The 14,117-nt window shown below is 29.6% G+C and overlaps 1 protein-coding gene across 1 annotated transcript in view; it reads right to left on the bottom strand.

Annotated features, from left to right (window-relative positions):
• Positions 1 to 2,059: 2,059 nt before the first annotated feature.
• Positions 2,060 to 14,117, bottom strand: part of dysc (whirlin protein dyschronic) — a 396,379-nt gene continuing 384,321 nt past the window's right edge. Inside the window, exons 11-14 of the mRNA XM_021146525.4 lie at positions 12,463 to 12,720; positions 9,835 to 9,966; positions 6,796 to 7,047; positions 2,060 to 4,587 (exon numbers count right to left, since the gene is read on the bottom strand). Of these exons, the coding sequence (XP_021002184.3) occupies positions 6,805 to 7,047; positions 9,835 to 9,966; positions 12,463 to 12,720 (633 nt within the window). The 3' untranslated portion in view covers positions 2,060 to 4,587; positions 6,796 to 6,804. The remainder of the gene's footprint in view (positions 4,588 to 6,795; positions 7,048 to 9,834; positions 9,967 to 12,462; positions 12,721 to 14,117) is intronic.

Consider the following 14,117-nt stretch of genomic DNA (forward strand, 5'->3'; position numbering starts at 1 on the left):
TAATAGTATTAATCAATAATTTGTTATTTTGATTTCAGATAATTATGATTACTATTGTAATCATTGCAGATGATTATTGTCATTCATTACCATGAATGACAATACTCAAAACCATGGTTACTAGTAATCACAATTACAACCCATTGATTACTTCAGTACTAGCAACCAAAGAAATATTTTCATGTAATACATATTTTCTTAGCTGTTGATGGTGAAATAAATATTTTTCACGTTATTACATGGGATGTTAAAAGTGAAATGCGATCTCAAAAAAAAAAGCTTAAAAATATGTTTAGTACTTCTAAAAAAATAAAAATTTAATGAAAATTTAGCAGAAAATGGTAGTTAAAATATATTTCTAAATCGTTATAACTTGAAATATACAAACAGCTTAATTCAAGTTTCAGATTTTATTTGCAAAACATTAATATTAGCACAATTTAAAAATTTCTTTATTTATAAACTTTTTTCCTTTCATAACGAAAATCTTATAACGTCACTTAGTTGATACATTTTGGATGCACATTGTAGCTGCTACGACTAGCAAGTCATATTTAAAAACAATTGATTTGGGGTTTAAACCTAACGACGTTGTTAATGAAAATCTTTTATTAACCTCTTAAAGTGTATATCTCCATGTATGACACACTCTGTATAAAACGCCATATAACTATTTTTTTACCATATTCTTCAACAAACTCAAGAAACATGACCATCAACCAATATAATCTACTGCTCTAAATTTCATATTTTTACATTCTGCATAGTAAATGTTTGTCAACACGTGATCGTACAGACAGCATCATATTAGCAACATTGAAATCATAAAAAGATTTTGATTCTTATATGCATTCAAAATCAATTCAAAATTTTAATTGCAATAATGGATTTTGAGCATCAATGACAAATAATAAATAAGAATTTAATAGATTCACAATTTCCAATTGCAAAAATGAGAATTATATTCATGTTTTTAAAAAAACAATCCTATCTAAACAATTAATTAATTTAATTCCTTATTCCATTCTAAACGGAATGGAATTCACGAATGGAATAAATATAACTCCATTTGTAAAAATGAGAATTATATTCCTCTTTTTAAAAAAACAATCCTATCAATTAATTAAATTTTAATTCCTCATTCCATTCTAAACGGAATGGAATTCACAAATGGAATATAATTTCATTTGTAAAAATGAGAACTATAGTCATCTTTTTAAAAACAATCATATCAATTAATTACATTTTAATTCCTCATTCCATTCTAAATGAAATGGAATGGAATTCACGAATGGAATTCACGAATTTCATTTGTAAAAATGAGAATTATAGTCATCTTTTTTAAACAATCATATAATTTAATTACATTTTAATTCCTCTTTCCATTCTAAATTAAATGAAATGGAATTCACAAATGGAGTATAATTTCAATGGTAAAAATGAGAATTATAGTCATCTTTTTAAAAACAATCCAATCAGTTAATTACCTTTCGATTTCTCAATCAATTCACAATCACACATTTCAGATATAATAACAAATTTTAAACATCGATGAGATATGATACTTAATAGATTAAAATTAAATATACTCACAAACTTCCTTTGGGAAATTGAGAATTATATTCTTGCATTTATAACTCATCTTTTCATATTTAAAAATATTATATATGTAGCTAATTTATATCTTCTAATCGGATAAAAATAGATAGAATCATTAAAAAATATTTTTTAGATATGTGAATATTAGGAAAAAATTATATTTAATCCATGCAGTGATTCATTCTTTAAAAAAGATATTTTGAAATATTCTTGTATATTTTATGTACAAATAGTATTATCACTTATACTTGAATTTTAAGTCGTTGTATTAGCAGTTTAGCACGATATTTCTTTCAAAAATTATATATTTTACTAAGTTACAATGTAGCCTGCATCGATTAAATGCAAATGGGTAAATGTAACTCTAAGTCATGTTTTTGTTACTATAAAGAATATTTCTTTTTATAAATTTATCAGCTTTTTCAGTATAAATCATAACGATATAAAAATCAAAATATTCTTTTTTTTTAAGTTTACCAAAACTCCTTATGATTTTTGATTTGATGAATTTGGTACAATATGATATGATTTCGTACCAAATTTACGAAATGATTTGATTTTCGAAATGCGTTTGATATGATATTCAATCTATGTAACCACGATTAAGTCGATAAGTGCTAATATTTACTAGAGTACGCAAACGGACATGTGTTTTCTGATGTATTTGAATATTAGATTAAACACTTAATTTTAAATAAGTATGAAATAGGAGAGATGTGGCTTTTAAATAACAAAACAAATTTCACTGATAAATAAATTTTTAGAAAGTGGTGGATTCAATGAAATCTCCAAGACAATCGCTGATTCAAACTATGCAAAATTGTGGTGTTTTCCCTTCGTTATGTCTTAGATACATTCCTTCAATACCATTTATATTTCACAAGAATTACTTAATATTTAAATGAAGTACCCATGAACATAGCATTAGCTAGGAAAATAGTGAGGATATCTAGCATGACATAAGTACTGTATAGTTCAAGATATAATATCTAAAATCCACACACATTGAAACTACATCCTTAATCAAAGGTGTTTAATTAACATTGGTCCTTGTACATCTATACAGTAACAATGAGTGCAATGCACTGCATGAGTCTTGCATGAAATCATTAAGAAATTTCCAGTGGACCGGAATTCTGCAACAAAACAACTTAGTTGAGAGGAAAGCCTTACTAAATATGTCAACCTTGGCATAATACAAAATCATTATCTTCTTCGAAGCAAGAGATACTAAGCATATTATGTTTCATTTGTTGTTATGTCCCAAAATTATGCTAGTGTGAAAAGGAACGAGACATGCTTTTGATGACGCCATTACTTTGAAGAAAAAAACCACATAGCTCAGAAAAGGAGACACAGGGTCTATTTAAAGTCTATCTAAAGTCTTTCTGCAAAAAAACCTTACACGAAGTGTTGTGAAGACATGAGAGTGCTTTCTTTGGAAGAAATTTCCCAGAAAGCAAGTAACCTTACAGCAATCTTGAGTCGGAATTTTTCTTTTGTTGTCACGAAAATGGTTGTATTAAAAACCTTTTTTCAATGAAGCAAAAGTATTGCAGTTTCAAACCTTTCATCCAAAAAGGATTAAAAATTATTTTTTAACTCTTTTTTGAAAAGTATTGCCACTTAGGTAAAATGGTCACTTAGGTGCATAATGACGTTTTAGCTGACGTCACACTAGCGATAGGATCAAATTGCATCGTCCATTAAAATTTCATGACAAGGTGGATTTTAGCTGAGCATACATGTTTATACGAAAATAAACCTTATAATTACCTATATTTAAGATTATTTTCACCTTAAGACTAGCTTCATTAAAGGATTTTTTAATAATTGAAAACCCTAAGTCAACCTTGATTTAAGGTTTTTATATAGAAGGTTATTTTCCAAGGTTTTGGATGAGGGTAATGTGTGTTGAATAGAGCAGATTGTCTCAGATCTCGTTTTAAGGTTAGAATGTTTACACATAAACCGCATAACAAGCCTTTTTAGGTTTACATTAAAAGGTTTTTGCTGAGTTAAAATAAACCTTACTTTGCTATCTGGGTTGTTGGTAATTTTTTCAAAAAATTCATTTTATCTAAAAGCCACATTTCTCAGTACAACCTACTCTTTTTGAATTAAAGACATTTACAGCACTTGTTTTTTTCCAGAATATAAATTATTTTTATATCGTTAATAAAAACAAAGCGACACAGTATGAGCATCTTAATGAAAAACACATTGTGAATAAAAATTTACTCAGTATAATTAAAACAAATGCTAGAAACGTTCTTCATTTTAGGGTTATTTTTAAACAGAAAGGGGTGAAATACAGCAGTAAAGAATGTATCAAATACACTTTAAGTCTGAGAAATATTAATTTTAAATTTCTTTCTTAAGTACTAGGAGCATTCGTAGTATATACAAGAACTAAATATTCCTTTCATAGATATTAATAGTTAAAAACTCTAATAGATATTTTCCTTTATATAGATTTCACCCAGTCTTCATAAAAAAATAACATATCTTCAAAAATAGGATATACAGAAATGGCTCATTTTTAAATATCAATTAATGCAATATTTACGCACATTTAACAGTTTTGCTGACATAAAACAGTAATAGTGATTATGCATATGTATGATACAAAAACACTTATACAACATGATACACAAAATAAAGCTCTTGATATGTTCGTGATGTGTTTCTTAAAAGTTCGGATTCCCTTCAAACTTGAAATACATTTGCAGAGAGGGTTTAAAGATATGATACATCAACGGAAATGTTCCAATAAACTGGATCTGGTTCATTGACGGAAATTTTCCAATACTCTGAATCTGATACATCAGTGGTAATCTTATGCATCAATAAATTGTTTCAGTTCTTCAGCTATTTAGATTGTTATTCCTTGTCATGGATTGGTGTATCAATTTCATTATTAGTAGTATTAAATGGTTTGAGTCGATGAATTCTGATCCTCAGAACTTCTGAAGTATATCCATTTACCTAAAAGAAATTGTAATCAGCTTATAGATAGATTTTTGTTCATATAAAATCGAAGCTATTAAGCATTAAAGTACTATATTTTTATCATATGGTTTTATTTTATAACCGTCGTTGTACAGCAGACCCACATTTCTGGGTTGACGACTACTAATGCTCGGTAAAACTCCGTAGCTTTTTGAACCCAATTCAGGAGACAAGGGAACTCCTGGATCAAATAGTGGGAAAAATTTTCCTTCGAGGAGAACTTTTTGATGGAACTAACCCGCATTTGCATTACATGGAGAGGAAAACCTCCCACGGTTAGCCTGATGGCAAAGGGACTCTAACCCATGATCCGTCTATCACTGAAGATATTTTACGTCAGCACTGTGGTCAGTGCAAGCCGGATGCGGAATTTCTATCAATCAGCCATCGCTCGGATTTGAACCCTGTTCTCCTCATTGGAAAGCGAAAGCTCTATCCCCAGAGCCATTGCAAAAAATAGCGAGAATCATTGAATTTAAATATCTTGGAACAGTCAAAATTAAAAATTAAATGAATTTTGAAATTGATTACCGCTTGATATTTTCAAACAATTAATTAAAAATTAATTTTTAAACAATTAAACATTTGCGAATCCAAGATCAAACTAGGATCATTATTAATAATAAAAATAAAAACAGTATTAGAAACACAAACTAGACCAGTAGTCCTCTACGGTTGGACATTGAGTAAGCAAACTTAAAGCAGACTACTAATTTCAGAAAGTTCTACCTAAAATTTTCAGCGCAGCCTAAAAAAATCAGGCGCCAGGCGAATTATTTAAACTCATGAAATTTACAATCGATGTTAGGTAATCAGAAATTGTAAAAATCATAAAATCGAACTGGATAAGGTATCTTAGGCACTAATAAAGTCCAGAAAACAAAAACCACACTAAGATGTTAACGTTCTATAAACCAGGTGAGATATGAAAATGGGTTGACTGCCACACATAATGACTTTGAGAAAGATCTGAAAACATTCAAGGTGACGAATTAGAAACAGCAAGCATCTGAAAGACTCTGTTGGAAAGAAACTCGTTGAAATGTTCTTGGCCTGATTTGGGCTGTAGTGCCAGGTAGAAGAAGAAAACTTAATTACAAATTTTATTTCTCTGATATTGTTTAATTTTAAAAAAACTCAACTATGCGACGCGTATTATTAAAATTAGATAGAAGCATTTTTCGTTTATTTTTTATTAGGTTATTTGTCGTTAGTTTTTCTATTAATTGATAATATTTATGTATTAATAGTGGTTAATTCGAACTATAACTGAAGAGGGAAAAAAGCGAATGAATGAGCCAGCGAATAAATTAACTTAATATTAATCAATTAATTAAAAAATTAGATTGAATCATTGAATAGAAGATGTAGTGAAAAGGTAGATTAGAAAGTTAGTGAAGAATTAAATACACGAGCTAAGATGAGTGAATCAGAGAATTAGGAAATCAGAGAAAATTCGAATAATGTAAATAGACGAGACGGTGTGTAGGCGTGTTATACCTCCTGAGACCAGAGTTTTAAATGATGGAAGAAAATGAGATTTTTACTTCGAAATACGTGACTTAAAAGAAAATATAAATACAATGAAAAAAAAAACTACATTTAATTATTTTCATAATTATTCTTTATAGCATAAAAAATAATATCTTTAATTTTTAGCATTATTTAGACATTGTAGGTGTACTTTTTAAATTTTTGTCTTGAAACAAAATTCACTATACTCAAACAATACCATATTTATAAAACTTATAACGGGCCGAAAGGTTACTAGAATCAAATTTGTCATTGTAATTAAAAATTCCAACCAGCCAGTGCAAAATAATTTATATTTTTACATTGACAATCGCTTTGAAAATCATACAAAAGAAAATCTAAAATATTATTTAATTGGTTTTATAACACCTCATTTTTTTAAAATGTCGAATCAATTTGTAACTTAAAAATCTTACGCTGCATATTTATCCCATTCCCATATTGAGCTTATCAACACCGTGATAGAATTTCGACAAACTTCTGAATATCAAATCAAATACCAAATTAATTTAAAACTTAAAAATCTTACGCTGCATATTTATCCCATTCCATATCCCATACCATATGAGCTTATCAAACAGTGATAGAAGTTCGATCAACTTCTTAATATCAAATCAAATACCAAATTAATTTAAAACTTCAAAATCTTACGTTGTATATTTATCCCATTCCCATGTTGAGCTTATCAAACACCATAATGGAAGTTCGACGAACTTCTGATTCCACATTTTTATTGGTCTCCATGACCAGGAACTCAACTTGATCTCTGTCAGTGTTGTAGAAAGCGTGAGCTATCAGTTGAGCAACCTCGTGGTGAGGCTTTCGGCTCATTTTGATTCCATCCACTTCCAAAATCACATGACCCACTCTTAGTCCACCGGCGTCAAAAGCTGCACCAGAGTTCTAAAAAAACAACCAATTAGAAACTTTTCAGTATTTTAGTATATCTCCATAGTTTTATAAGTACTATGTAATTATAGTAAGGAATCTGTCTCAATTGGGAGGAAAACACTGCCTACCCCCATGTGGTAGAGCTCTCATTAGGTTCTTACTACAGATAATCATCCACACCACCTGTTGCACACAGTTCACTAATCAAAATAAGTTCACTGATCAAAATCCAAAAATGTGAGGAAGATGAGATTGGGTGAAGAGTTATCTGAGGTAAGAACCTCATGAAAGTTTTACCTCATGGAGGAGGCTGTGTTTTTTCCGAAAGCGGCAGAACTCTCATATTTCTCCTACTATAGTTCTTTTCCACTAGACGTTTGATATCTCTTCCATTGACATGCATTTCCTTAAATTTGTCATAAAAAACAAAGATGCAATCAAATTCTTTCAAATCAGAAGTGAGTATGAGAAAAAAAAATCCAAACAAGTTTGATGGTCTGATGATCTTAATGTTTCCAACAAATCAATTTTCATTTGCCCATTGTATTTTTGCGCAATCGAACAAGTTTTGGTGTTTCATTGGCATGTTTTTCATCAGTGATTCATCTGATTTCGATAGCGTTTTTGTTCTTCTCTAGCTTTGCGAAGCCTAATATGTATACTTTCTTGACTACTGTGACAAGAATTCTAAATATATATAATACGGAACATCCTGTGAAAAGTGTAATTTTATGTAAAGTTGAAGAATTTAATAAATTTATACATATTGCAAGTGGAGTTGAAACAAAATATTCTTCAAAGAAATGTAATCGGTTGCACGTAAACTGCAGCTTTTTTTTCAAATTGTGTTTAATCCATTAAAGATTTTCTTCCTGATTTACCATACTTCACAAGTTGTTTTTAAAAAACTATTGGTATCCACATTATGATGACCTACAGTAGTACTACGAAATATTTCACGAAGATCTTATAACAATTGTTTTAAGCTTTACGGAAAGTGTTCCTTAAGAATTAGAGCTTTGAGTTTACTAAGAGGAAGAAGATATACCTGTTGAAGATGTATCTCTATACCCTCTATTAAACTGCAGTTATGGAGTTGACAACGAGCAAGATGCTTTAGCATTGAGAACTATAGCATTTTAAAAATGTTTTAGTCCCTATTACTTAGCCAGAATGTGCATGAAATGTTACTATTTTAGAATCACACTAGTACGCTCTTTTTTACTAATAGTTTTAAAAATGTAATACGCAGGATGATAATAAATAACCCCGGAACATACTACAATATTATTACTTTTTAAAGTATCACAACTCAACTTTCTAATAAAAATTTTCAATATCAAATGCAAAACTGTAAACATGCCTCATCAATTTCTGATATAGGCCGAAAGTCACTTATATTTTGAACCAATCTTTGCATATGAAATTTTTGTAGAGTGCCTAAATCTTATGAGTTTTTCAGGATTGTTCTACAAACATGGGTGACATAAGTCTTGTAAGTAAGGTGGTCATTTATGTTCTGTATAAAAGAAATGACCACCTTACTTACTTCACCGACAGATCTAAAGACAGTGATGAAATATGCCTGGCACCATTCTTCACCGTTTTTAGAGCTGTGTTTTGGAACAGAATCCTGTTAGACGGTAAAAATGTTCGCGAAAGAACTTTTGTGGTCTAAGAAGCATAGTTTCTTTGAAAATGAATTCTAGGTAAGCTTCAATAAAAACATTATGTTTCAAGTTTGTCTAAGTCATTTCTTTATTTTGAACAACAGTGCAGTTATTCAATTAAGCTGCTATAGTATTTTTTTTTTTTTTTTGGCTTGTCTCATTATTATGGATTCTTGTGAAACATCAAGAAATATCAGATAATCCTATAATTAAAAACATGATATAGATTGTACAGGGTAGTCTATTTTGAACGCTAATAAAAAAGAACACAGTTTGAGATAAAAATGGGCAGCTTGCTGCATTGCTATTAGAAAACCAATAAATTTTGAAAAAAAGAACATAGTGTTAAAAACAGTTTTCAATTTCACTACAACGTGGCGCTGGTAGCTAAAACCTGAGTAACAATATTGTTAATATAGCTGCCCTTTGAAGCAATAATATGCTTCAAAGTCAGTTTTTACGTGCATTACAAACGTACAACGTGCATTGCAATGCCAGCAAGAGTTTGAGGCTTTGTTGAAATTTTAATATTCGAAATATTAGTCTTTCTATAGAATAAACCATGTTTGCACAGCAAACTTTAGCATGAACGTACTCAATGAGACTTCAATGAAAATTAGTAGACGTTCTGTCTGTATTCCTACAGCGGATTGGAATACAGACAGAAAGTTGAGAGGTGGCGAACCTAGTGTCGAAATTTGGAACTGTTTTTAACGCTACGTATTTTTCGAAATATATTGCTTTTCTATAGTTTGTCTAAAGTTGTCTAACTCTCATAGCCACTCGTCTGAACCAGTGGCGGTGACTATGGTAACGAGGTATAACTATTTCAAGTAGGGGTATGGGGTCATTGTTTAGGACAGGTGTGAGAAAGGGAATCTTTTTCTTCGGTCTATTGTGTTAGCCCAGAGTGAAGAAAAGCTACCCTCCCTTAAATGAGCCATTCTTGTTTCCATAGCAACAGACGGTCTTAGACTTTGTGGAGGGGGGGGAGTTCTTACCGTAGACAAACTGTAATAACAAAGCAATGAGCGGCTTGATGTGTTTTTGACGGTGTTTTTTTCTTCTTTTTTTAATTTGCGTCCAAAATGGGTCACTCATTTGGTGAACACCCTGTATATATGCTTACGTGAATACTGATTATTCTGGGTAAAGGTTGTGTCGTATCTACGCCGCCTTCAATAGCGATCCCCAAAAGTGGACGAGTTTTCTTGACGATGATTCGAAACTTTCCATCTCCCTCTGGAATCGTTCGATGACCCTGGAAAAAAAAACGGAATAAAATTACTATTATGATGGCTAATCCGCAATAGCTCTTAAATGTGTTTTTCGAAGATCTTGTATTAAGAGTAATAAAAAAACTACATTTTAAACGATATAAACACGAAGTAAAGACCTAACCATCTTTCTTTATATTATAACCGGCGATCCAATTCTGACTTCACGACTACTTTTGGTAATGGATCTGTGGTGAACCACCTTCTCACCAGATGGCGATGAACTCTGCTCGCCAAGTGGCAGTGCAAAAAATTTCCCTCAACCTTTTTATAAGATGGCAACATCTTTGGTGTTCAAACTTTAGTTTCCCGAATCTGGCAGCAGCTGAATATAAACATTCATTCGGGCTTGCTGACCGGTGAACATTCACCTCTTTTAAAAATGCTGCTGTCGTTAATCATGTTTGTATTTTTACATTGTAACTTAATATGATTTTTTCTTTTTTTAATTATTATTTAACTGTTGTGGTTATTAATTTTATTGAATCAATTTATTTAATATTATTTAATCTAATCACCACAGATCGTTAAAAGTTGTTTTTTTAAAATTTTATTTGTAAATTAAGTGGGAGTAAAGATTAGGAATCTATATGATGGGGGCAGAGGGGATAAAGCACTCGCCTCCCAAAAGTGTGCCCAAGTTCGAATCCCAGCTGTGGCTGGATGACAAATTCTGCTCTCGGATCACACCTAGCATAGTGTTGATATAAAATGTTCTAAGTGATAGAAGGATCATGGGTTAGAGTCCCCTTGCTATTGGTAAAACAGTTGGAGGTTTTTGGGGTTTCCCTCTCCATGTAACGCAAATGCATTTTTGTTCCATCAAAAAGTCCTCCATGAAGGCTAGTTTGTGCCAATGCTTGATTAAAAAGTTCCCCTGTCTTCTGGGTTGGGTTCAAAATTACAAGGATACGGAGTTGAAATATAGGTGAAAACTCATTATAAGGTCGGCAGTTCTACGTCGGTTATTAAATATTAATAAAATAGTTGTGCATAAGAGCTTGGACTCTCTAAAGAAATCACTTCAGAGGGAATGAGATGAGATCTTGCGGCCCATTACTGAAAATTTCAATAAACATTTGCTGCTCTGCATCGCCGCAGAAGCCAGTTAAATTTATTATAAAAAATATGAAACCAATTAAATTTATTAATTGGCAAAACCCTACTCTTATTATTATTTCCTTTATTTTTCTATTTTATTTATGTTTAATTAAATTAGATTAAAAATCGTTTGTCTATATTTTTTTTTCCTGCCTAACCCTGTATAATGATACGCTCCGATATTCTCAATAATTGTGATCCTTTAAATGTTTTTGAATTCAATTAAGATTCGGTGAAAAGTTCAAACGTATTATTTAAATTAAAAACTTAACGAAATTCAAGGAGCAGCATTTTTGAAGTTAAAAAGGAAAGTAACTTTTATAAACTTTATGGAGAACAATAAATGAAATGATTTATTAACATTGAATTTTGATAGTTTTATTTAGTTTTATTTCCAGTAGTCGTTATATATTTTGGTAATAGTGATTTTTATTTTTAATTTTACAGTTATTTTTTTACTTCACTCCAGTGAAGTTTGGAATAATTAGCATAGTTTTTTTAAGACATTATTTTTTTTTAAAGTGATTTTAATAAGAGAAATGATTTTAATCAGATTTAAATAGATTTAACTGAATAAATATGAAAGCAATATTATTAATTATTGGCAACACCACTGGGAAAATTTATAATTAATCAATACATTAATAGTATAATGCACAACATCAAAACTTTAACAATCTAAATTTACCAAGTTTAAGCTTGAAAAATTTTTGAAGTGCAGAGTATTACAAATTTTAATTTAGAGCATTAAGTTTTATATTTTATTAATTACATGTTGAAATTTATGATATTTTGAATAATTTATTTTCCTTGTTTTCTTACGAAGCAAGAAAATATGATCGTGTTACAGCGAAATTCAATTTAAAAACTACAGAAAATATTATTAAAAATTATTTAATTATTTTGATCTAAAATATAAAACTCTAAATAAATAATCTTCAATTTGATTGTCGTGTCAAGGTAAGTTATTAAATTGATGATGAGACCTCACACACTATTATTTATTCAAAATTATTGGTTGAAAATTCATAATTTTCTTTAAAAAATTTTGCATCTCAGTTTCAAAATAAAATTTCAAAAATATTACAACTAAAAAAGTGTTTAATTTTTAATTATTAAATTTATCACACAATTTTTACTAATTTTAACAAAGAGACTTCATATTTAATGGTATTTAATAGTTTATGCAGATAAAAAGATAGAAGATAAAAAGATGAAAAATTATTGAGATGAGATTATTGAAGATAAAAAGATGAAAAAATTCTGAACTAATTTACCACATTAATAAACGAAAATTTCATAGGATATTTCAAATAGTGATTCGCGAAATATTGTTATATTTTCTTATTGGATGATAGATGGCAGCACCAGCTACTCACAGGCAACCTAACAGAAGCACTTCTGTGTTGATGCATTCTCTCCATTTGTTGCTGTTTCTTTCTCGCTTGTATAGCATGGGGATCAGGCAGTGATCTGTGTCTTCTAACAGTGATGTGGGGTACTTGAAGATGCTGTTGGGTGCCGGGTGAGAGAGGGATGTGTACAGGACTTAATCTTGGAGATCGTGGTCTTGGAGAGCTGTGACGTTGGGTTAAGGCAATAGCTTCCAGACGAGATAACACGGCTCTGGCAGCATCCTGTAATAAAAATTAATTAATAAATCAGAAAAATAAATTAATAATCTGGGTTCAAAAAAGTGTTTTTTGTCTAGATAAATAAGGAAGTTAATTCAAGAAAAAAGACAAAGAGAAAAATATGAAGTAAAATTTTAATTAAAATTCACAATTGTAAAATTTTTATCCTACACTATAAAAAAAATTTATTTCAGGACCAATACACGATACTAAGTTACTGAAAGCATATTAAGGTGCGAAATTGTTCCATGTCAAGGTTTAAGATGAAACAAAGTTTCGTATAATCATGTTTCAGAAGTTCTGTAAATTGGTTCAATTTGGCACTATATTAAGTTTGCAGTATATTAGTTCATTCTTATGGTTCAATAAGCCCCATAATTTTTAACAGTGTGGTAATGTTACACTTTGCAACGATGGAATAAAATGATTACATAAATTACAAAAACATTTGAATAATATAGTTAAAATATTTATTAATAATAATTTTTTCACCACATTTACTTTAGCATAACGTTTAACATGCTATCGAAATGTTAATTTATTATAACGTTAACAGTTTCTAAACGTCATTACAAATTATAACAAATTACAAGAACTTAATTATGTTGGAATTATAAGTAGCCACGAGCTCTGTATCGGAGTAACCTTTATAGTATTAAACCTGCTTTATTTTTTTTTAAAAATCAAATTTAGGCCGATAATATTAATGAGAAGCTTTTCAAAAAAAATTTTTTTTGGTTACAAATTCGTGTTTTTAGAAAATGGGTGAGGCAGTTATTTAAGTTTTTAACTGTCCTCTCTATTAGCTTTATTTATTTCTTTGTTGTTACATTGAAATAACGTAAGTGTCAGCGAAGTTTAGCAATCTCAGTCTAATATCAATACTAATAAAAACAGAGTCTGATTATTATAATTATTGGATCATGTTTTATCGTTTGCGTTTATTACTATGATAGTTTACGACTCTAATACTAATAGTTATCTAAAACAATAACAATTAGCATTAGTTGAGTCGTATATGATTTTATTAGTAGTAATATTAGTTAGGTAGTATAAAATGGTTATATGTATTGATGTTCACTAGATCTTTCTAATTGTAATATTAATAAAAATAATTGTATTTTAATACGTTCCAGTTATATATATATATATATATATATATATATATATATATATATATATATATATATATATATATATATATATATATATATATATAAATAAAAAAGAAGGATAAAATTGTCAAAGCCATACAGTCGTTAGCGTAAACATTTTTTGTTCCAGCACAAAATAAATAAAATAAAACAAACATAAATAATAATAATTTTTTTTAAAAAAACTTGACGTTGCCAATCATTAATTAGCGTAAGTTATAATGATTTTTGTGCTTAAGCAAAAGG

This window comes from Parasteatoda tepidariorum, chromosome 3 (assembly GCF_982258835.1).
Source record: "Parasteatoda tepidariorum strain Cologne lab strain chromosome 3, Ptep-v5.0, whole genome shotgun sequence".
In the NCBI taxonomy this organism is placed as follows: domain Eukaryota; kingdom Metazoa; phylum Arthropoda; class Arachnida; order Araneae; family Theridiidae; genus Parasteatoda; species Parasteatoda tepidariorum.